This window comes from Macrosteles quadrilineatus, unplaced genomic scaffold, assembly GCF_028750875.1.
Source record: "Macrosteles quadrilineatus isolate MER2022 unplaced genomic scaffold, UCM_ALF_1.0 Scaffold_30__1_contigs__length_1495292, whole genome shotgun sequence".
Classification (NCBI taxonomy): domain Eukaryota; kingdom Metazoa; phylum Arthropoda; class Insecta; order Hemiptera; family Cicadellidae; genus Macrosteles; species Macrosteles quadrilineatus.
The window spans coordinates 19,873-45,368 of NW_026542623.1; the positions used below are offsets into that span (position 1 = coordinate 19,873).

Sequence of the window (25,496 nt, forward strand, 5' to 3'; positions counted from 1 at the left end):
AGGGTCGACAAAAGCAAGGTGACCAAGAAGGTAGTAAAAGTTTTTTTTTGCCAGGATGCTGGGCACTTGTTTTCACATTACTTTAGGTTAGACTTAGAAATCACAGAATTATCACATAGATAAAATCCATTGGTGATTTTGAAGGACTTGAACCTGGAACCTCAGGAACCGGAGTCCCGTGCTCTACCACTAGACTGGTTCGCTCTCCCTAGTTTGTACATGTATTAAAGAATAGTAAAATGCAGTAAAATGAAAAGAAATCTATGGCTTGTAGGGCTCTCTAAAGACATAACTGAACATTTCTGTAGAAAAACTAGCAGACAAGAATAAATCAGCATGGGAGAAAAATCTGCAATTAGAGAATCACAAAAAACCTAGGAGAAATTTTCGGATAAATGGTGGAAAGAAGAGAGAAACAAATAACCCAGTAAATAATTTTTAATATCACGATTGAAACGTTTAATTTCCTGACTTGGCATTTAATCTCTAAAGCTTGCAGGTTGGAATTGGCTCGGATCGAAAATCAAGTCGCTCACAAATCTTTATTTTTAATCATTTTAACCTCTAACTGAATCACTCTAAAGGCTACGAGCACTATAAGCAACTCACATAGAGATTGATGGCCGTGCCACTCTCCAGTATGTAGAGGTCCACTGCGTCCACAGCAACTCTGACCATGCGGTACTTGATCTCATCAGCAGTGGGGCAAGTGTAGGAGCCGTCTGACTCACTCTCCCCGCACTCGGCGGGGGGAAGTCCATGGTGACAGGCGGGGGGGAGCCGCGGGGGCACCAACTTGTTCTCGTCATCTATAGTCAGCAACAACAGCGTCTCCAGGCTGGTCACCAGGTGATGTAGCTGATGAGGACAAAGTGTATAAGAAATATGCTAAAACCCCCAACAAACCAAAAATTGCAAAAGGCCATTTTGGATTATTTTGATCAATCCACAATGGTGTAATTTAAAGGCTATTTTGGTTCAAAGAGCACCTTTAACACAGAGAAAAATTAAAGTTGCATAATTTTGATCGCAGCCTACCTGAGGGGTCGTCATTTTGCCAGTGAGTCGTCCGAGTTGTATCTCCAACAGCCAAGCGTACTCCAATGTCTCCTGATCCACATTGCGGCCTTCGTCACTGAACATGGCTTGTCCTCGCAACTGCAACGTTCAGACAGTCTCAGAAAACAAATCCAATGTATAGGATGCTACATTATACAATGACTACATTAATAAAACAAATAATTTTCACAAAACCTGAGGTTTAAGATGGTGAAATGTGCAATTTAAGGACAAAAAATGGTCATTAAGAAACTAGTGCTGATATTTTCTCCACTCCAGCTAATTTCATTGGACTTTAACTAATTTCACAATACTCCAGCTTACTTTATCGCACTTCAGCTGATTACACCGTTCTGTTGCTGATTTTACTGGACTCAAGCTGATTACACCGTTCTGCAGCTGATTTTACTGGACTCCAGCTGATTACATCGTACTTTAGCTGATTTTACTGGACTCGAGCTGATTACACTACACTGTACTTTAGCTGATTTTACTGGACTCAAGCTGATTACACTGTTCTGTAGCTGATTTTACTGGACTCAAGCTGATTACACCGTTCTGTAGCTGATTTTACTGGACTCAAGCTGATTACACCGTACTGTAGCTGATTTTACTGGACTCAAGCTGATTACACCGTTCTGTAGCTGATTTTACTGGACTCAAGCTGATTACACCGTTCTGTAGCTGATCTTACTGGACTCAAGCTGATTACACCGTACTTTAGCTGATTTTACTGGACTCAAGCTGATTACACCGTTCTGTAGCTGATTTTACTGGACTCCAGCTGATTACATCGTACTTTAGCTGATTTTACTGGACTCGAGCTGATTACACTACACTGTACTTTAGCTGATTTTACTGGACTCAAGCTGATTACACCGTACTTTAGCTGATTTTACTGGACTCAAGCTGATTACACCGTTCTGTAGCTGATTTTACTGGACTCAAGCTGATTACACCGTACTGTAGCTGATTTTACTGGACTCAAGCTGATTACAGCGTTCTGTAGCTGATTTTACTGGACTCAAGCTGATTACACCGTTCTGTTGCTGATCTTACTGGACTCCAGCTGATTACACCGTACTTTAGCTGATTTTACTGGACTCCAGCTGATTACACCGTACTTTAGCTGATCTTACTGGACTCAAGCTGATTACACCGTTCTGTGGCTGATCTTACTGGACTCAAGCTGATTACACCGTTCTGTAGCTGATTTTACTGGACTCAAGCTGATTACACCGTTCTGTGGCTGATCTTACTGGACTCAAGCTGATTACACCGTTCTGTAGCTGATCTTACTGGACTCAAGCTGATTACACCGTTCTGTAGCTGATTTTACTGGACTCAAGCTGATTACACCGTTCTGTGGCTGATTTTACTGGACTCAAGCTGATTACACCGTTCTGTGGCTGATCTTACTGGACTCCAGCTGATTACACCGTACTTTAGCTGATTTTACTGGACTCGAGCTGATTACACTACACTGTACTTTAGCTGATTTTACTGGACTCAAGCTGATTGCACCGTTCTGTAGCTGATGTTACTGGACTCAAGCTGATTACACCGTTCTGTAGCTGATTTTACTGGACTCAAGCTGATTATACCGTACTGTAGCTGATTTTACTGGACTCAAGCTGATTACACCGTTCTGTAGCTGATTTTACTGGACTCAAGCTGATTACACCGTTCTGTGGCTGATCTTACTGGACTCCAGCTGATTACACCGTACTTTAGCTGATTTTACTGGACTCGAGCTGATTACACTACACTGTACTTTAGCTGATTTTACTGGACTCAAGCTGATTGCACCGTTCTGTAGCTGATTTTACTGGACTCAAGCTGATTACACCGTTCTGTAGCTGATTTTACTGGACTCAAGCTGATTACACCGTTCTGTGGCTGATCTTACTGGACTCCAGCTGATTACACCGTTCTGTTGCTGATTTTACTGGACTCAAGCTGATTACACCGTTCTGTGGCTGATCTTACTGGACTCCAGCTGATTACACCGTACTTTAGCTGATTTTACTGGACTCGAGCTGATTACACTACACTGTACTTTAGCTGATTTTACTGGACTCAAGCTGATTGCACCGTTCTGTAGCTGATTTTACTGGACTCAAGCTGATTACACCGTTCTGTAGCTGATTTTACTGGACTCAAGCTGATTACACCGTTCTGTGGCTGATCTTACTGGACTCCAGCTGATTACACCGTTCTGTTGCTGATTTTACTGGACTCAAGCTGATTACACCGTTCTGTGGCTGATCTTACTGGACTCCAGCTGATTACACCGTACTTTAGCTGATTTTACTGGACTCGAGCTGATTACACTACACTGTACTTTAGCTGATTTTACTGGACTCAAGCTGATTGCACCGTTCTGTAGCTGATTTTACTGGACTCAAGCTGATTACACCGTTCTGTAGCTGATTTTACTGGACTCAAGCTGATTACACTACACTGTACTTTAGCTGATTTTACTGGACTCAAGCTGATTACACCGTTCTGTAGCTGATTTTACTGGACTCCAGCTGATTACATCGTACTTTAGCTGATTTTACTGGACTCGAGCTGATTACACTACACTGTACTTTAGCTGATTTTACTGGACTCAAGCTGATTACACCGTTCTGTTGCTGATTTTACTGGACTCAAGCTGATTACACCGTTCTGTAGCTGATTTTACTGGACTCAAGCTGATTACACTGCACTGTACTTTAGCTGATTTTACTGGACTCAAGCTGATTGCACCGTTCTGTAGCTGATTTTACTGGACTCAAGCTGATTACACCGTTCTGTAGCTGATTTTACTGGACTCAAGCTGATTATACCGTACTGTAGCTGATTTTACTGGACTCAAGCTGATTACACCGTTCTGTGGCTGATTTTACTGGACTCCAGCTGATTACACCGTACTTTAGCTGATTTTACTGGACTCGAGCTGATTACACTACACTGTACTTTAGCTGATTTTACTGGACTCCAGCTGATATCACCGTACTGTAGCTGATTTTACTGGACTCAAGCTGATTACACTACACTGTACTTTAGCTGATTTTACTGGACTCGAGCTGATTACACTACACTGTACTTTAGCTGATTTTACTGGACTCAAGCTGATTGCACCGTTCTGTAGCTGATTTTACTGGACTCAAGCTGATTACACCGTTCTGTAGCTGATTTTACTGGACTCAAGCTGATTACACCGTTCTGTGGCTGATCTTACTGGACTCCAGCTGATTACACCGTTCTGTTGCTGATTTTACTGGACTCAAGCTGATTACACCGTTCTGTGGCTGATCTTACTGGACTCAAGCTGATTACACCGTTCTGTTGCTGATTTTACTGGACTCAAGCTGATTACACCGTTCTGTAGCTGATTTTACTAGACTCAAGCTGATTACACCGTTCTGTGGCTGATCTTACTGGACTCCAGCTGATTACACCGTACTTTAGCTGATTTTACTGGACTCGAGCTGATTACACTACACTGTACTTTAGCTGATTTTACTGGACTCAAGCTGATTGCACCGTTCTGTAGCTGATTTTACTGGACTCAAGCTGATTACACCGTTCTGTAGCTGATTTTACTGGACTCAAGCTGATTATACCGTACTGTAGCTGATTTTACTGGACTCAAGCTGATTACACCATTCTGTAGCTGATTTTACTGGACTCAAGCTGATTACACCGTTCTGTGGCTGATTTTACTGGACTCCAGCTGATTACACCGTACTTTAGCTGATTTTACTGGACTCGAGCTGATTACACTACACTGTACTTTAGCTGATTTTACTGGACTCCAGCTGATTTCACCGTACTGTAACTGATTTTACCAGATTCCATATAAATACACCACAATTCAGGTGAGTTCACTGCACTTAAGCTGATTTCACGAACATCCAACTGATTTGACCTTTTTACAAAAACTCTCCAGTCAACAAAGAGAACAGAACAGAAACCAGCTACTTAATGTGTAGTTTAGCAAAAATAACATAAACCTATCACAAAAAATTTACTTCGAACAAAGACGTTGACTGTTGGCATTACCTGCAGTCCGCTCAGCATGAGATGACCTTGGTTGAGATGTTTGTCCTTGACAGAACGTGTTGTCACCTTATCAGAGCTCAGTAGGATGGCCGGTGATAACAACAGCTGTAGCTGCGTCTCCTTGTAGCCTTTCTTCATTTCAAAGCCGAACCTCTCCAATAGAATGATCGGACAAGGTGGATCCCCTTCGTTGCAATTCTACAACAATAGAAAAAAGTTTAGAAAGTAAACCTGTAAATTAAGTGAGTTTCTATTTGTCTGATTGAATTTTTACTTTTCCTCAAACATGTCATATTTATTCCCTATTTTAACATTGCATTTGCCGTTTAACAATGTAGGCCTACTTAGGTGTATGTCTACTGTTATGTTGTTTCAACAGTGTTTAATTTGTACGGTCAAATCGCTATTTGTGATATCAGATTTCTGTAATTAGCTTTTTGTTATGCTAGCCTACCAAGGTAGAAAAACTTACAAAAGATCCTCACAGTTTGCTTTTGTATGGAAAGAATTCTGACTTAAAAATAGGGGGGAAAGCTATAACTTAGGAGACTATCATATTGTCTCTTATCCAACAACTGAATTAGGAATTTAACATAAGTTAGAGCACAAAGACCAAACTTTTTTAGGATTTTATGTGAAGGAAGGCTTACTCTAATGGGAAATAGTCCAAACTGGCAACGACACATTGTCACTGACAGCATTTTCAACTAAGAAAGGCAAACTTATCCAACCTTCCTAGGTTGAAAATGCTATCAGTGACAGTGTTTCGTTGCCAGTTTGGACTCTTTCCCATTCATGTAAGCCTATTAACCATTTAAAGGTTCCACTATTTAATTTAGATAAGCCTATATATTAGGACGATTATCATTTTTGACTAAATCAACTATGATACAATATTGTTTTGTTTAAAAGCGAATCTGCCATACAGTAGTATTACCTTGACTAGATGAGCCTGTATATCGTGCATCGTGATGGACACCACCACCTCTAGTGGTCTGTACTCGCGGGGGTCAAAATCCTTATGACTAATAGTGTCATCGTCAGACCCCGTCGTGGTCTGAGTGTCCCCGCCACCCCCACCAGGACCTGTCTTGGAACCACTGGGCATCTCTGGCTTCTCATTCATGTCCGTGAACACTTGGTCTTCTCCAAAAATGTTCTCCTGCAAAATAATTAAATTTTTACTTCCAACTTGCAAGTTGTATACAAAAGTAAATTCCAGAACGTTATTCTGGTGTTTGCCCAGAAGGAGGGAGAGGCATTGTGCAATTTCCACTCTCAACAATTGTGAGAAGTGATTTTTCAGTTCTCAAGTGGGTAGGAACATAACGGACATTGCGATTGTTAAGATTAGGTTAGGTTAGATTTTTAATATTGTACGCCACTTATCTTAAATGTGTTTTACCATACACAGGAACAACCAAACTCGTCCGCTATACATCTATTTTCCAGACTTAGTATACTATTTATTTCTAGATTAAAATCTTAGCATTTAAAACTATAGTAATGTAAATAATTTACCTTTAGATTCACGAATCCCCTGATCCATGAGCCATAGACCAACAGTACAGAGGGTCCAATCTCCAGCTCTAGACTGACCTTATCTGGAACTAGGCTTGTAGGGTCAAACTTCGGAAGTCCAGATTGCTGGAACAAATACAGAAACTTTTATCATGTTAGGCCTATAAAAAAAATAATTATATCGTCCTAACATCCTGTTAACTATAAACACAGATGCTATGAACAAAACTGAAGCACCAGCACAAACAATCGTAATATATTCTTAGATCGTCCCCACGTACAACCCCAGTGGCACGAGCGTACCACAGATTCAGAAACAATGGTGAGACTGATCTACTGCAATACTTAGAGTAGAGTGTCACAGCCTACAGACAAGTCCTAATCTAGGAATTTTTTGGGGAAAATATATACAACCATCTTTGGACCAGAATAACATTTTATTTGAAGTTTTCTCAATATTTATTCCAACAACAGCATGAACAATTTCACTGTATCATGCATGTTGATGATGTCTCCTCGATCAAGTAGATAATGTCGCCAGTATGGGGGGGGGGGGGGTGGCAAAAAAACAATGATGATATCTCTGTGATTGCAAGAGATGTTCACAATTATTTAGGAACCCAGGGGAAAATTATGTAGCCTATCTGCAATAGTGGAAGGTATTCACGATTGTCCCAGGAGATGGTGATGTCTCCGTGATTGTGGTAAATGTCCACAATCATTCCGGGAACCCAAAAGACGATGATGGTTTGTGGAAGATGTTGACTAAACCCAGCAGACGATGACGTCTGTGACCGTGGGACATGTCGTTTTTTAAAACAAAACTTTTTTGCCCAGGGAGAAAAATCCTGTTCCGTACATGTCCCTAAAATCAGGAAGGAAATCAATATTCCTAATAAGTACAATCCCATCCATCCCTAGTACAGCCAATACTAACCTCCCTCCAGTGATGCAGTGCCGGGGACTTCCTACTCCGGGGGATTCTCATGGGGGACAACAATATCTCCTCCTTCTCCGGAGTTGTGATGTCAGCCTGAGGTGGTGGTCCGTACGGAGGCATCGGATGGTACGAGTAGTTTATACTGAGCGCAACTATCGGCACAGACCAGCAATCTAGCCAACCATTGCTGTAACAAGATAAGATAGAGAGATTTAATAGCAGAGCTGCAGAAAAAAAACTTGTATCATACGATTGACCTTAATGAGTTGTTTGTTTCTTTTCGTTCAATTTTCACATTCTTGGACGCTAGGCTCTAGCCTGAGATTATTTTGTTCATATTAATAAATTTATAGAAATGGTTTTATGATTTTTCAATTACGAAGAAATTTACTTTTGGTTGATCTTGTTGTGGTTTTGGCACCATTCAATATTCTGTACAGAACCCAGTATAAAACTAGTAGGTTCATTATAGTGCTATGAGAGTGTTTTATTTTTGAATTGCATCATGTGAATTTGGCAGCTAAGATTACCTATTCTTAAAGAATTCACAGCCATCAACTATCCCTTACAGAATGTCATACATTTGGATCACCTAAAGACACTTTAAATTATACGTAGCCTCTCCGTTTGATAGTACTATTTGATATAAACTATTTACTATAGATAACCATAATTAATGTGTTGTACAGGATAGGGTATATGAGGCCATTTTACTAACTATATTTCAAATAATTATTATTTTTGGCTTTATTTTCATTATTAATTTTGCTGATTGCTGATGATCATAGTTATTCAATACACATTCCTTACCATAAAATCATAAAAATGAAAAAAAGAATACAAAGGAACAACTATTTATTTGTGTGGTGGCATTTACAACTATCTAACTGCATCGAAATCATATTCTAAGCTTCCTATCTTCTATTCCTTATCTTCCAAGCCGCTCCTATTCTCTGTCGCTCTCCATGTGTACCACGGTCCGCTCTCTTCTTCTTCTACGCCTGATCTCTTCTTCCAAGCCGCTCAAGGGCCACTGTCCACTCTCTTCATCTAAGCTGCTTCTCTTTTATGTAGCTCTCCACGTGGGCCACTCTCCACTCTCTTCATCTAAGCTGCTTTTCTTTTATGTAGCTCTCCACGTGGGCCACTGTCCGCTCTCTTCATCTAAGCTGCTCCTCTTCTATGTAGCCCTCTTCTCCGCCATCTCTCTTCTCCATCTTCTTTCTTCGTCTTCTCTCTTCTTTGCCTTCTCTCTTCTTTGCCTTCGTTCTTCAGTCATCTCTCTTCTTCGTCTTCTCTCTTCTCCATCTTCTTTCTTCATCTTCTCTCTTCTCCGCTCACACTTAGTATCACAATCTACCACCACATTTTTTTAAATGCAACAAATAAATAATTGTTGTTCCTTTATGTCATTTTGAATAAGACTGTTTATATTTTCTTTACATTGCCTAGCAACAGATTTTTGTCCACATTCACAAATCACATGTATAATATAATAATAAAAAAGTTCACAGTTTCTCCAGTAACTTCCCTGTACAATCAAAATAAATAGCTCACTGATATGTTTATATACTGGCCTCGTGTAAAATGGGCTATCAATACTAAAGGCCATTTAAAGGCTAGTCCTAGAGGGTCACGGCATTATCACTTAGATTAAATCCGTTTGTGATTGGTGGAATTTGAACCCGTGAGCCTAGTAGACCAAAATCCTGCACTCTACCACTATACCAGCTAGCTCTCAAAGATTACAATAGGTTTTTAATTGTAATGGAAAAAGTTTAAAAAATTCTTTTGACCATTTGAATGAATGAATGAGTCAGTGGTATTTGAGCTTTATATATATTAAAAATGAGAAATGGCTATCTCCCACAAAACTGGTCCATAATCTAAAACTGGTATGGGATATCTAAAACTTACCTTCGCTGACACTTATTACGCCACTTGCGACTGTTCTCGTTGAGTCTTCCGTTGATGATGTTGCCGTCTCTACCCAGCAGCTTTGCATTCTGGTCCAGCGCCAGGACGATACACTGCGACGTAAACACTTCCGGTAGATACATAGACAGGTCCATGCTCTCGCCCTGGACGTGAAAAAGTGTATAGACTATAATGGGCATATTAAGATCTTATTAAATAAAGTTAGTTCGCTAACCAGTGCAGTTCTTTAGCACTCCTGACGCAGATAATTAAGTACTTACGTAAAAAAAATCACAAACAGTAAAATAAATTACCTGTATCCAGAACCGCAGAGGAAGCACAGCCGGCAAGAAGTCCACAAAAGGAAGGTCAAACGAGAGGTCAAATAACTCTCCACAGAACCCAATGCACACTGTAAAAAAATGAATAAATTATCATTTAAATAGTACGAAATTTTTCTAGAAAGGAAGAGTTCAGCTACCTTATCTGAGTCCAGGTGCTAATAGATAGAACACAAAACATGTATATTTTTCCATCTAAATACTGCTTTGGAAATAGCTTCCTGAATCACAGAAACACGTTCGCTGCGGCCCATCAAATGGCAGGCGTAGCTCCAGTGCGGCGCAGCCCGTAGCGTCAAACAAACCCGGGTGATTGGCTTTCAAATTTTTTGGATGACAAATAGCAAATAACGTTCGGTGATGACCTGCTTTACGACAAGAGCCAAAGTAGTTCGCCAAACACCCACAGATAGCAGCACTGCTTGGAACGTAGCCGGTCCAATTGTATTGCCAATTGGAGGGAGAAAGACGGGATAACAAGTTGATTTTAAGTTTGCCAGATGGGGATTTTATGGGGAAATTTTACTACCAACCTACACCACAACCAAAAGTAAGTCACCCACTACACGCTAACATGGTATAGGTCCGCCTTTGACTGACGCCAGAGCAAAAACAAAGTTTACGAAAGGCATTGCTGAGCGTATCCGATTGGTTACGGCAGAATCTAAACACCGCTCAGCCCGTATTCGATCAGATACGCCCGCAGCGAACATGTTAAAAATCCTAAATTTATGTTCAGTTGGGCTCAAAACACTCACTATTCTCCTGACTCTGCGATGAACAGTCTATCCAGTTGTACTCATTGCAAGGAAGGATGAACTCAAACTCCTTCAATAGCAGAGTGATCCTCCAAGTGTACGGGATGAAATGGAGCAGATCTGGACGAGCTTTGCTGGACCAGTCATTGACCATGTCTGTAGGAAAAAAGAAGATAATGCTTAACCGTTAATACCTCGAGTATTATTCAATCATTAAAAAAAATACTATCTACTACAGCTGATCCAGGCTAGAGATGGTCAGAGTGGTAGTTTAGCCCCTGATGATATCCTATAGTGATGGTCGAAATCAGACATTTTGGATCTCAAAACCGAAATTTTAATCTTTACTTGCCTGGTTAAGGTTACAAAATGATATAGGTACTAATAATAAAATTGTATTATGCAATCATAACAGAAAGAAATAGGGCTCATGAACTGCCATAATAACATGAATAAGTGGCTAATTATTTTAAACCTAAAATAGGTCTACCCCCACTTCAAAACAAATCTACCAACTTTAAAGGGAATTTCAACTGAGTCGCTGGAAGACTGCCCCCCGGACAACTGCCCCCCCCCCCCCCAAGCAGCTTCCTACGTCATGTTTACATCAGAGATCGGGGGGCAGTTTTCCAGTCACGGAGACTCAAGTTTCGATGTCGAACTGTTCCAAACGAACCTAACTTAACCAACCAAAGTTGCTTTAACATTCTAAAATTCTGATTGATATTCCCTACACACCTTGTCTGTTAACAAACGGAATTACTCGAATTGAAACAAAAATTATAATTATTAGGTATGAAATTAACTTTAATAGATAACATGATATTTTGCTACAGGGGGGGGGGGGTAGTACTTGAGTCCCGGACACGGGTTCCATATTGGTTAGTTGGCAGTATTTCGCATCCCTTTCAATTTACCTGATTAGATTTTCACTAAAATACATCAATGTTGTATTATAAACTATACATGCTGTATTTCAGCATATTATTTTATCAGTGTTCATTTTAAATCTCACTGTGAATCTCAAAATGGATATTTTTCGAGAATTTTGGTTTTGACAAAAATTACTTGTCCCTATTAACTTCTCAATGTCTTCTTTGTTAAGCCATTGGCCAAGTTACTGACCTTGAAAGAACTCCTTGTGTGCGTAGATGAACCACACGGTCGCCTTGCAGCCTGTGAGGTGCAGAAGCCACTCCTGATGTCCGTTCCACTTGAGAGGATACTTGGAGCGCAAGGTGAACTCCAGCGTCTCACTCACCACGAGACTGCGATACGTGAGACTCGTGGTGGCCTCGAGGTGGAGCAGTTGTCCGATCACCTTCGTGGTGTACCCGTCCGGCGAGACCACCCAGGGCAGAGTCATCTCCATGTAGGAGCCGGGGCCGACGTTCACATGGACCGCGTTGGTCTCCTGGAGGAATTTGGATGGATTAAGTGCTTGATTTATACTAGGCTGATTGGTTGTTTAGAAATAAAAAAAAAAACTGTACCAGCAATCTGACACTGACACATAATTTCTCCCATTTACATTTAAACATTCAACTACTCTTGTGAGCACAAACAAAAAGCTATGCAAACAGTTTTACTGTGTAAAACTAGAGGGGATAACTAAAAATAAGAACCGACTTTATATTTTTATGGGGGAACTCACCAAAATTGTAATAACTTTTGAACCACTGTTTTTACAGTTTTGAGGGTTGTGGGTTGTGCCAAACCCTTTGGACTACAACATACTAAATTTCAATCAAAATCTTTAATTTTGTAAAAACTACACCCTTATTTTTATCGGAAAATCATAATCCCAAAATTATGATGATTAAGGATTAGATCTAATGAAATAATCTATCATATCAGAAATTGTGACAGCTAAGAGCTATGGTCATTCCCAACAGACAAAACAATGTAAGCACTCAACAGCTGAAGTTGCATTTATCTACTATGAACCTATTCCAACCAAATTAACAATGCAAAACATAAATTGGGTGTTTAAATTCCAACATATCCCCTTAGTAAAGATATTTATTTGCTCACCTTGTTTTTAGAAAACAGTATATCAATCGTAGCTTCAGTTAGTGTGCTCAGTCTCAGGTCAAACGACTGGACCATCCTCTTTTCACCTGGCTTGGGGGCTGGGGTAACCTAAACAGTTAAGTTTCATCATTGACTATGGATAGGAAGAAACATTCCATCCCTATGTTAAAGTTGTTTCCAGTAGAGTGGACATTACTGATTGCTGTTGAATTCGCCACCTTTGTAACCATGTCAAACTGGGGAGCGAGCGGGTCTAGTGGAAGAGTGCGTAACTTTGGTCCTTGAGGTTCAGGGATTGAATCCTGCCAATCACCAATGGATTTTTTCAAAGTTATAATGCTGTGCAACCCCTTCTAGAACTAGCTTGGAGTGATGTGGGAAACGATTCTGGGCTAGAACCAGAGGAATAAAAAAATCCAATGTCAAACTAATAGGACAACTTAGTATGAGCTGTTTAATATTTTATGTCAAATCAACAGACTCAGTAAACTGAAATAAAAATATGGGTGAAAATTGAATTCTTGACTATAGTGCACTTTGAGTGGTTTGTTGTTTTTATTTATTTATTTTCTTTTTGTAACAAAAAATATGCTATAGCTGGTTCATAGATGGTATGACTATTTTTATAAGTCAATTATGTTACTCACACAGCCTATTTACATCTGTGGCCGATTGGCCTGTTTTCTAAAGAAATTCTCAAGAATTCTAGATATTGTTTCAGGGTTAACCAATTTTTATATATTTTTAAACACATGTTTTAATATAAACAATAACTTATCAAGTTTCAACTCACTTTCAGAGGTTGGCAGTCCTGTGGAAAGAAGAACCTGAACAGATGGTCTCGCTGTCTGTCAGCCCAAGGTCCGTAACTGAAGTCTGTACCTTTCCCACACTGAAAAGTATAAAAATAAAAATTACTTGTAAAGCACCAGACATAGAGAATTACTGAAACAAATTATAACACCTCTACGAGTTTAAAAAATTCAAAAAATTTAATTTATTTACAAACAAAATAAGTCTCCCTGTACACACCACTGTGAGTACTTCAAGTCAAAGATGAGACTTGAATGAATGAAATAAAAGCTTTTTTAATGACAAAGATAAGCTGGTTCAATTTTTTTACCACTAAAAATATTTTGACTTCACTCAGGATTGAACCAGTAGCCTTCTGACTACCAGGCAAGCACTACCACTCAGCTGTACCTTGATATCTATGCCCCAGATGGGAGGAGCAGACTCCACAATGTCTCCGTTGGCGAGCTGCAGCATCTCTGGCTGTTCCGGCACAAGTCCTGCAACAATTACATACTTAGAGTAGGGTTTGGACTATTTTCATCAACAATGAATTGTGAGTGGGAGAAACTTAGGAATACAACACATGACAGGTCCTATGGGATACTTTAAAATCCTTGCAACGAGGAATTATGATAATTTATAAACATACCTTACGTTACGGTAGTTTACTAAATTGATTAGTTGGTTAGACTGTGACTTAATTTGATCTTATGCATTGTTAGAATCATAAAAAGAACCAAACCCATTTATAAAAATATTGATATCGTCCAAATAATATTAATGTGGCTGGAAAGCTTACCAGGTTCGTCCATGTAGTAGTAAAGCTCGATGTTGTTGGACGAGAGAACTACAAAGCCTTCCCCCATGTACCTCGGAGGATCATCAGCCATGCCTATGTACTTGGGACTAGGGGCAAGCAGTACCTGCAAAAAGATATTGAAATGAAAATAACTAAGTGTAGGCCTATGATATTCATAAGTGTATATTGAATGACATTATTAAAACTAGACTAAAGGTTGTGAATCCTGGTCTTCGGGAGATGACTGCGTGGATGAAGACGACAATGACAGTGACACAGTAAAGAACTGTAAAATGAAGGAGTATTAGTGCCTTAAAAAAAATTGACTGATGCATCAAGTCTGCAACTACATCATTGTCGTCTTCATCACCCGAAGATAAATTTTACCACCTAGAGGAATTGACTGTGAAAGCCAAGAATCACAAGAATCAAACTAAACTATGATTAATGAAACCAGTAGAGCACAATACAGAAAAAGAGTTAGTTGTTGTACTAGGAATCTACCATTTATTTTTACAGATATTAACACAAACCATTAAAAAAACTAAATTTTTTCACTGTTTACATTATAATTGTAAGTTGGTCCGCAGCTCTATCCATGTATAAACTGCAAACAGTTTTTAAATATAAATTAGGTCTGCTCAAATCAATCAAGCCACATTAAATTTGTAACGAGTTATTTTTCCTAGGGGGGTAAATTTTCGTTATTTGGCCGTGCACCGATTGTTGAGGTAAGCAAGCAGGGGCGGCAAACCTGGCTAGCGCCCTTTGACCCGGCTTATCAGTTTGGATAAGCTTGGGTATCCTGGAACTACCAGATAGCCGGAGGAGACTTTCTAGTGGTGGATCCCGTGCAGTGAAGAGGTTAGTGTGGGTGCCTTGTGGAGACGACTGGTGTACGTTGGTGGTGTACAGTACAGTGAGACTGGTGGACAGTGACTGTCGGCGTTCAAGTTGGGTAGTGACCCACTTGTGGTGAGTGGACGACGTTTTATTATATTTTGGTTTAAGTATTTGGATAGTTGACATTAAAACATTCATCTCTGATTTGGTTGCGAGAGTTAGAGTTGTAACCGTGCTGGTCAAAGCCTGATAGTAGTTAGTATTTACAGGTGTCAGGAATGATATTAAAGTATATTCCTGACGGCTCTGGGCAGGCGATAGAGCGCAAATAATATAATTTATTGACTGTGGTAGATATTATTTTGCGTTGTACCAAGAGTTAGTTACATTACTAATAACTCTGAGGCCCGACAAACCTAGGCTGCACGATTTGGCGTGCGTAGTTGGAAGCACGTGGCCAGTAGGCTAGTAGCTAATTTTAATTAGCCTATTAACAGAAGCCCAGATAACTAATATTATAAAGTTGGTAGTAGCAGTAGCAGTAGTAGTGTTGTTATTGATTAATCATTTAATGATTTTAATTTAACCTGAACAGCTTGTTTGTAATCCAACACGTTATCTTGGTAGCTTGGATAGCGGAGTACCGGCTATCAGATAATATATTTATCTAGTTTTTGGAAAGTATTTAATATTAGTTTCACTGCTACTAAGTAGCTCAATAATTTAATAGTAGTGCAATTGGCAATTAGTTTTGCTTGTTTGCCTTGGTATTTATTGAGACCAGCTATTAGAGGTGTACTCACTCTGCCTTTAGTGCACTTGTATTATTATACGGTATTATTACTGAGTGAACTGTTTGATTGTTAGCTTGGGCATTAGAGTTGTGTATTGGATTATAGTGGCCTGGTGATAACTCGCGTTGTGGTTTTTATTGGCAAGTCGTTGTGTAACTCACTGTGTTTTAGGCACTCTGGGCTTATTGGATAGTTAGGACAAAGTCCGAGTTGCGTAGTCAGCAACGACCCCCTAGGAGAGTGGAGAATCGGCGTAGGCCTGGTGGTGATTATTGCACGTCTGTTTTGGTGACTTGTTTTCGACTTGTTCACAGTGCCCGTGTATGAGCCAGTCCTATACCGGTTAGACCCAGCTTTTGGCCTAGTGGTTTCCCTGACCTTATAGCAGACCCTAGAACTTTACCCAGCCATTGTAGGCTGAGCTATCCTCGGCAAACGGTTGTGACCGCACTTTTAATATTTTTTTTCCAGTGTGTGAAAGTAGCGTCGCAAATTTAATGCTGTAATATTGCTTTGTACTACAACCTTTTACCATGACAAACATAAGGAGCAACTTATTGAGAACCTTCTTTTCTCCATGGACAACCATAGTATAAAAAATAAAATGGAAAATAGAACCAACAGTAGCCTACGGCTAATTCAACTATGTTGCTTTGAGTGTAAACTAACAAATCTGGCTTGTACAAGTCCAAATATATCAAATAACTGCTTCACTACCTAAAGTCAATGACACTATACTTCACTATCCAAAGTCAATGACACTGACCTTGAAGTTCTCGGCCTTGCACTTGGCGAAGTGCATGAAGTAGTCGAGCCGTGACGCAGCAGGTTTGGTTGAATACACAAAGTGAGCTTCTTCCACCAAGATTGACAATGTTGTAGGCACCAGCCTATTGCCAAATACAACTCTTCCCTGGAAAAACAAAGAAAGATTGTGCGAACAGTTCGTAACAATAATTGTGTGTTTATGAACTTTGAACGGAGTTTAAGATGCGGCCAAATTTGATGCATTATGCAACAATTACAAGGTAAGCTGTTACGATCTCAAAAAGCATTTGGAGAAATGATTGCACCTAGTAGAAATTTAACAACATTGCCTTGAGACGAGCATGGAGGCTGCAAGATCGCAAATTTTTACAATTTCTTCAAGATCTTGAAAGATCTTGAAAGATCATAATAAAGTCCTCACAAATGCGGAAGATGTTGATTTCACTGTAATCACAAGATCTCTACATGGCATTAAAAATCGACATTTACCCAATTCAAACAGAACTTTATCAAAAGCACATTTTACATCTAACTTTAAATAAACATTGAACCAAAATGTATATTCCAAAATTATTTCACATGTTTTTTATCAGGATATTTTTTCTAGCTTTACTCTGGTTAGAACTTTGAACCAGAACTAGAACTTAGAACTCTTCAAACCTATATTTGAAACCAACTAGCCCATAGGCTTGGTAATTACTGTACTATATTTGATAGTATTGTACTAGACTGGCAAGCATTATGTACAATAATGCTTTGTCTGATGTCTAAAATTGTCTCAAATTTTTAAACACGCCTCAAAATAGAAACACATAAATTATAGGGGTTTTTCACTGTCTAAGCTTTGACACCAGTACACCACCTCCCTTTTTGGACAAAATTACTTGATACTCCACTTTAATGTGTGATAAAACAAAAACAAATCTTGTCTGTGCTTGTCTTAGCCGTTGAGTTCTAAGAGTGATTTTGTATTCAATCAATCAATCAATCTTACTCACATACATTGAGTAGGCCAACAATATTGCCTCAAGAGTGCACTAAAAACAAGTGGCTTTCTATAGGATGAATACTCACAGAACAGACGTCAACTTTGATTACTGGGATGAGATCCCTCCAGCTCTTCCCTAAGGATCCTGCTCCCGGTTGAGGCCTCGACCTCCCTCCTGGATCGTGAGATTCTCTTTCTGTAAGAGCAAAAATTTAAATGGAGATTCAACAATATGGTGAGACACATAAATAAAGTTCTTATAGCACAAAACTAAAAACCTCGATGGATAATATTATTGTACGCAATGTAATAATGTTCAGAACTAATGATTTTCAAACTGTAAAGGAAATAACTATTGGCAGTTGTCAAGTGGGGTGAATTCTAAGCATGTGTGTATTTTAAGTTAACCCAAATATGAGTTAAGGATGAGTGTAGAATGGAGGAAGGTCCCACTAGAAAAACAGGCCATGCTGCAGCGCAACACCACGTCACATTGGTGGATAGTTGTACTAAAATCTTACCGTACAAATCTGACAAACAGCCAACTTATTTACCTAAAACATATGGGATATGGCAGTGAATCTATCCACAAGTGTGACGTCATTGATCCTGAAGCATGGCCTATTTTTCTAGTGGGGCCTTGAATGGAGTGTGATGCCCTGTGTAGCTTTGTTACTGTTTATAATCAGCTGTTTCATTAGCCAGGACTATTCAATAAAAGCCAAGGACAGCTGGGTCTTGTTTTGAACCATCATCAAAAAGCTTCTCACTTGATTCAAGATATGATAGCCTAAGTCATTATAATAAGTCAACTCACCATCAGGATGTTTAAACAGGCTGGAGTCCCAAGGGAACAACACAGGATCAAGGTCAAAGACCCGCTCTAGATGTCCGTAAACAGCTGATCTGTTGTACACGTGGAGCTCAAACCCGTTGAGCAACACTGACAGTCGAGTGTCTGAGTGGGACAAGTCTGGAACAGAGAGACGGATCTATCAACTCAATAGTTTGTGTTGACACTTAATTTAGTTTGGCACAATTAGGCTAATCAATAAAGTCCTTTACTTTGGAACCTGTCTGGCAATCACGGCACTGAACCCCTGGCCGCATTAACAAACCTTTAATAAATATTATAACTTAATGCATATATAATAATAATGTATAATTAATGTAGTCAAGTGTATTGTTTGATTTTGGAATTATTTTTTAACCACCCATAGTCAATTTGTAAAACCGATAGAAATTCCATCTAAAGAGCAAAGTGGTTAATTTAAATGAAAATTAGAAAATAATATGAATCCAGATAACATAAACTGATGTTAAATAACGGTCAAGATGTTTTTTCGGTAAAAAAGGCTTTGGGCCAGGGGTTTTAAGGATTTAAGAACGACAAAAACTCTAGTACAGTTCAAAGAAAAAGGAAGCCTAGCTCCATTTTCATCTTTTTCTGTCAATATGAGTGATTGAATTGCAGAGACTACTGTATGCAACTACGTGCCTTTAAGCCGCAGGAAATAAGTTTTGATATTAGTTTCCAGGCAGCGGCCGCATACAGTACACCGAGGACCGGTAAAACCAAGCCAGACATGAGGGGTTAACTAGTGTAGGCCTACTAACGTAGGCTCAGTTATAACCTAGGCCTACCTTCTGACACATCTTTCGGCACGTAAGCTCTCCACCATCGGAATATCATCCATCCGTCCTGTATTCTCACACTGTAGTCCTGAGTGATGTAGATGATGTCTCTGAACATGATTTTGCCTGACAGAGCACAAAGAGTGAAGGAACCTGCAAGTCGACACATTTCATCAGCTCAATTACCAATCTACATTGAAGTAAATTATTATCTTGGTTCTTACGTAGCGAGATCTATTACAATCAATATTCCTTGCCTAAGAAAAATATCATTTTCCTTTTCTAGATTGAGGGTTGTCCGTAAATTAAGGTCCCGTAAATTGAGCTCCTATAACCAAGCAAGCTGGTTCAGTTTCAAAACATTAAAAAAATCTCCTTTCTTACCAGATACTTTCTGATTAGTACTAAATTCATTTGGTTAACGAAGTATGTTTAAGTTAAAAAAAATTATTGTCAATTTTTTGCTTCGTTTTTAGAACATCAATAAAAAAAAAGGATGCATGGGCAATGTATTTTAGAAACAAAAAAAGAGTCTTTGAAGGAGCCTAAACATTATATAACTCATAAAACAATCACAAAAGTAGACAGGAAGTCTAATCTCACAGTGCACTAGAAATTTAAATTACAATCACATTTGTATTTGACAAAATATTTTAAGATGATAAAAAAACTCTTCAGCGGCTGTTTGAAACTAACAAAATTGACATTGCTCTTATGGCAGGCTAATACAAGATGACCGTTAGCCTCCATGGACAACCAATGGATCAAAATGGACTCCTTGGAAAACAATTACAAAACTACATTAAAGTAAATTACTGATCTCACAGTACACTAGATATTTAAATCACAATCATCACCGTATTTGAATAAATATTTTTGGATGATAAACAACCCTTTGACCGCTGTTCGAAATAATCCAAGATGGCCGCTAACCTCCAAGAGGACTTAACTATTTTAATCTTTGTATAAAGATGTTAGTGCTTGTGTTCTGCAAATTTACAGCTATATCAACCAATAATGTGCAATTTATTTAGAGTAAGTAGCCCGTCATTTCATTTCATCTAACAAATGACTCCCCTACCAGATAAGACCACCCAGTTTATCATATTAACCTGTAACATTGACAAAATACTCTTTCACTAGAATTGAATTGAAAATCTCCTCCAGCCAACTTACCGACTCTTGCGTACCCTTCGCTGACAAAGAATCTGTTGAGGGCTTTGGTGATGAAGTATCCAGCCACTCTTGAGTTGTAGTAAGTGATGTAGGTGACCCAAGACATAGCAAACAGAATGGAGCAGAGCAGCATAGCGAACGTACTGTCCACCTTGATGTCATCCATGTTGACATTGGTGTAGTTCTGGTTGATTGCTTCGATAAAAGAAATGGAGGTGGTGGAGGGAACATCCTCCGTCATTGGAAACCCCTCCATGGTTACCGACAGGTTGGCTGGAAAAGAAATAAAATAGTAAAAATTAAATTTAGTAGAATCTTGATTAACGGAGAGTTATTTAACCCTCTTTGTAAACGATAAAAAGTGTGATTGTATCCTTGGGTTGTGTTTTACAATAGCCTATCCTATAATATATTTGTTGGTAGTGTGGTGAAGAGTAGTAGGCCTACGTAAGCCTAACTTCACCGGGAAGGAGTCCAATCCGTTAGCTACCCATAATTCTGACATTTGTAAGTTGAGTCATGATGGTAAACAGTATTTGATGGTAAGCTATACCCTATTTAACTTTCAAGATACAATAGAACCCCTCATATCCAACTCCTCAGAATATCCGACCTAGAGTCCGACCGTCTACCTGTTTCCTGTCTGGCGCAAAACAATGCAGGGCACGTTTGGTTTTAAAACGGAATGGCCCATCACGGGCTTTGCAATTATCACCGCAGACGATCACTGATATTACCAGGACCGCTAGATGTGCTTGAACGGGTGTTACCGTGGTTGAGGGATGCGATTATGGGTCAAAGTCAAATGTCTTTTAATCTTGTACATACCGCACAGTACATAAATAGTGTGCTAAGGTAAAATACCAGTAATAGGCCTAAGAATCTTATGGTAAATTACATCAAAGTACTCTTAAAGCTATTTTTAAACTATCCTAAATTGAAATAATCTGTTAATTAACTTACAAACATTACCCTAGCCTAACTTACCGAAAAAACAAAAAATTAAGAGTTAGGCCTACTTTAACTTAATTTGAACTTTATTTTGAAATGGTGACCATAGGGTAAGTTATGGTACTTAAGAATTTTTAATTGCCATATTTAATTACATAGGCTATATGCTTTGAGAAATACCTCTGAGCATCTCAAAGAATAGACTAGAAGCAAAACATTCTTCTTTTGAATACTGTACCTAACTACTTTTTTTTCCCAAATATTTTTTAGGTTGAGTTATCATAAATATGTTTGTAGGACTTTAAGCCTAAGTTAGGGCCTACTCGTTTCGTTATAAATCGAACGATAACAGAAGAGTTATACCATTTGCCCGCGAAATACCCCAGATACAGAGGTGATGCGCGCGCTTCGGTCAATGACCTGACCTTGGCCTACTTGGAGGGGATTTGGCGGGAGAAAGTATGACTTATCTGGTATCGTACGATTCATAACGACACGAGGAAAGTCCTACAAACATATTTATAATAACCATATTTAACATTACCGCCACAGCGTGCGCTGTATAAGGCCTCGGGATAACCAAAGTAGGCTACCCTTTTGTAGGCCTATATAGGCCTACAAGGATTCTATCTATATATATAAAAGGCAAAGCCCTCACTGACTGACTGACTCACTCACTCACTCATCACTAATTCTCTTACTTCCCATTTACCTAGGAGGCTGCAATTTGGTACACTGATTCTTTAGGCATTAACTAGGAAAACTAAGCTGTTTTTATTCTGATCGGACTCTCGGGCTCCGCCCCAGTGGCTCTGGAGTTTCCCATGTTAACCTTATGAGTTCTCATATTTAAATGGAATTAATGAATCTTAACAGCTGTTTCAATTAAACATGTTAGTTCTGTTCTATGATGTTCAATAGCATTAAAGTTTACAAGGATTACCAACAGGGTGCAGCACTATTATTTATTTTACATTTATGACACCCAGCTGGTATTTGTTTACTTTAGGGGCTTCTAACGAAATTTGAAAAAAATGTTTTTTTCTCATTATTTGGCCTATTTTGAACACTTTTTACATAAATTTGTCATTTTTGGGGCAAACGCCTATTTCACCCTGAAAATCGCGTTTGAAAATTGCAAAAAGTGCTAAAAATTTGCGTAGTTTTTTTCTCTTAATGTGTTTTTACTATTACTAAGGACCTACAGAACTAAATATAATCCAACCTAACCTAACCCAACCCTACCTAACCAATGTTTAGGTTAGCAATATGCCGAAAATAGCGGATTATTAGTTAAACCAAGGTTAGGTTACGTTAGGTTAGGTTAGGTTAGGTTAGTTAAGGTTAGGTAAGGTATGGCTAGTTATTAAGCTATTATTTAAATCAATTAGCCTAAAATCACCTGAATATTTTAAATCTAACTTAACCTAACCTAACTTAACCTTACGTAAACTAACCTAACCATATTTAAACTAACCTAACCTAACCTAACTTAACCTAACCCAATCCTACCTAACCTAACCCAACCCTACCTAACCAATGCTTAGGTTAGCAATATGCCAAAAATAGCGGATTTTTAGTTAAACCAAGGTTAGGTTAGGTTAGTTTAGTTTAAATATACATCTGCTTATTACTACAATAATAAAAACACATTTAAAAGAAAGGCAAGGGGGGGGAAACCTGATTTACTAAGTAAAAATGGCAATTGCTGAAAAATTTTCGTGATTTTCAAACGCGATTTTCAGGGTGAAATAGGCGTTTGCCCCAAAAGTGTCAAATGTAAAAAGTGTTCAAAATAGGCCAAATAATGAGAAAAAAACATTTTTTCAAAATTCGTTAGAAGCCCCTAAAGTAAACAAATACCCAACAGCTAATTTGCAACCAAAAGGTGAGTGAGCGTAGCGAACGAACTTCAACCTGGAGGCGAGTTAGCGTAGCGAACGAACTTCAACCTGGAGGTGAGTTAGCGTAGCGAACGAGCTAACCCTAAGGCAAGTGAGCGCAGCGAACGAGCTCCAACCTAAAAGTGAGTGAGCGTAGTGAACGAAATTCAACCAGGACGTGATTGAGCCATGCGAACGAGCTCACTTATGAAGTTAAACGGGACAAAGCCCGCGGGTAGGCCTACAGCTAGTTGGTCATAAACCATCAAAATATTTAGCTCAGAAAATTTATTTTTCATTCACATTTGGTCTTCTAACTTAGATTTAATATAGGTAAATCGACTTAATTTTGAAAGCTTCCTTATGAAATATCAATAAATTGTACTTAACTTAAGTTGTTTTTACGTGTCACCATGAACAATGGAAATGGGTGTTGTCAAGACGACTGCTGGTATTGCCAATAAATTACCGCAATATGTGCTCACGGGTGTTGCCGTGATTTCTATTTTGGCCTTTTCAACCAAGGCCCAATCCCACACAATAGGATAAGAGGGGTTTACTCGAATTCTTATGGTACGGTAAGCTTAAGAAACTCAGGGATTACAGGAACCTATAAAAAAGCTACTGTGTAGGCCTAGACAGCATAAGCCTAAGAGTGGAGAAACAAATACATTTTGAAGTAGGCTAACCTGTATAAAGAGCACTGAAAACAGGCTTCTAGTAGGCTACATCCCAACAAATAAGTTGGAAAGGCCTAAGTTAGGGGCCTGTGTGTTTACAAAATTGCCAAAGGTTTTAAGTTAGGTAGGCCCAGGCCTATTATCATTAGGCCTTGGCCTGCACCAAGTGCACGCTTGTAGGGATTACTTACAAACAATTAGGACTAGTCAATAACAAATTGAGTTCTTCTGCCAAACAGGCCAATACCCAATTAACTAAATGGCTTTAATTAACTTATGCATAAGGCCTGGTGTTTGGTCCAATCTTAAAGCTTTGGTTGAAATGTGATCTAACTTACAATTAATTGTGACAAATTCTCGAAGCTTAATGGAAATAGTACTTACCAAAAGTAGTCATGATAAATGTCTGATTCTGATTAGCGATGAACAAAGAAAGTATTAACCGATGAAAATCTACAAATTATTGTTTACACACACACACAGAAGAACCATGACGAACATCATAGCTCACAGCCATAAATGGATTACCAACTTGACAGTGATGATAAGATGACTAACGTTTTCGATTTATTTGGTTGTTTGTAGATAATAACGAACGAACTATCGTAAAACTACAGAACTTAACTAAACTAGGTAATACAAACGTCACATTTTATCTTCGTTGAGACTACTCACGGCCATAATCATAATAACAAACTGAAATGACTGAAAACAACGAAACAATTATTGAACTAGAACGAATTGAACAGCTGATTCTATTCTCTATCTCTATGCCTGCCTTCATGGCCTCTCTTGGCTATGCTGCCTGGCATTTTACTCATTTAGAATAGTAGGCAATGAGCATTGACTTGGGATAATGTAAAAATAACTTTTCATCCTATTCTTAAAATCTTTAAGATGGACTCGTTTTCTAGCATCGATGTCTTTCAAATGTTTCTCATAATCTGTCGAGTTTTTGTCACGAAAGTAGTCAATTCGAGGACAATTCAAAATCACAATGAGCACACTGGACAAAATTCCAGTCGCCGGTTACCATACATACACAAAAGCTTAAAGCAAACATTATTTTTATTGTTAGTAGGCCTACTGAAAGTCGCATTTGCTGGTGCTCGCTAAAGTTTCATGTTTGAGACAATGCCAAACGAACACAGGAAAACGCAATTTCACGCGCTAGGTGAAGCCGAGCAGTAGGGTTATTTTCACGTCTCGTACCATTGACGCAAAGCCGATGACGTTAATAATTTGGGCAAGTACCAGAAAATCACTTTCGGTAAAAGCTATATGAACGATACCTTTCATCACGACACACAAATATTCACATACATACAGGACGCAGTAAAAATAATACTGCCGCAGCAAACCTGCAGAATAAGCGAATTTCCACTTTCCTAATTGGATTTCCCTTAAAACATTTCCTTAAACTCGTCAGATTTATTCGTCACAAGCTATAAATTTTATTTTGTAGTGAAATACAAATAGAACATGAAATACAAAAAATGATATTATAAGACCTTACCTTAGCAATCCTGTTTTTTGATCCGAAATTAATTTCGGGCCCGAA

The 25,496-nt window shown here is 38.8% G+C and overlaps 1 protein-coding gene across 1 annotated transcript in view; it reads right to left on the minus strand.

Moving 5' to 3' along the window:
- Positions 1 to 24,431, minus strand: part of LOC129005671 (bridge-like lipid transfer protein family member 1) — a gene marked incomplete at its 3' end in the record, with an annotated part of 40,317 nt that extends 15,886 nt beyond the window's left edge. The window contains exons 1-20 of the mRNA XM_054434632.1: positions 24,320 to 24,431; positions 20,422 to 20,694; positions 19,255 to 19,398; positions 18,428 to 18,583; positions 17,697 to 17,806; positions 16,621 to 16,767; positions 14,218 to 14,341; positions 13,827 to 13,915; positions 13,417 to 13,515; positions 12,624 to 12,731; positions 11,715 to 12,003; positions 10,590 to 10,745; positions 9,805 to 9,902; positions 9,491 to 9,654; positions 7,571 to 7,760; positions 6,634 to 6,759; positions 6,050 to 6,274; positions 5,113 to 5,310; positions 1,039 to 1,158; positions 610 to 858 (exon numbers count right to left, since the gene is read on the minus strand). Coding sequence (XP_054290607.1) covers positions 610 to 858; positions 1,039 to 1,158; positions 5,113 to 5,310; positions 6,050 to 6,274; positions 6,634 to 6,759; positions 7,571 to 7,760; positions 9,491 to 9,654; positions 9,805 to 9,902; positions 10,590 to 10,745; positions 11,715 to 12,003; positions 12,624 to 12,731; positions 13,417 to 13,515; positions 13,827 to 13,915; positions 14,218 to 14,341; positions 16,621 to 16,767; positions 17,697 to 17,806; positions 18,428 to 18,583; positions 19,255 to 19,398; positions 20,422 to 20,694; positions 24,320 to 24,332 — 3,078 coding nt within the window. The remainder of the gene's footprint in view (positions 1 to 609; positions 859 to 1,038; positions 1,159 to 5,112; positions 5,311 to 6,049; positions 6,275 to 6,633; positions 6,760 to 7,570; positions 7,761 to 9,490; positions 9,655 to 9,804; positions 9,903 to 10,589; positions 10,746 to 11,714; positions 12,004 to 12,623; positions 12,732 to 13,416; positions 13,516 to 13,826; positions 13,916 to 14,217; positions 14,342 to 16,620; positions 16,768 to 17,696; positions 17,807 to 18,427; positions 18,584 to 19,254; positions 19,399 to 20,421; positions 20,695 to 24,319) is intronic.
- Positions 24,432 to 25,496: the final 1,065 nt, after the last annotated feature.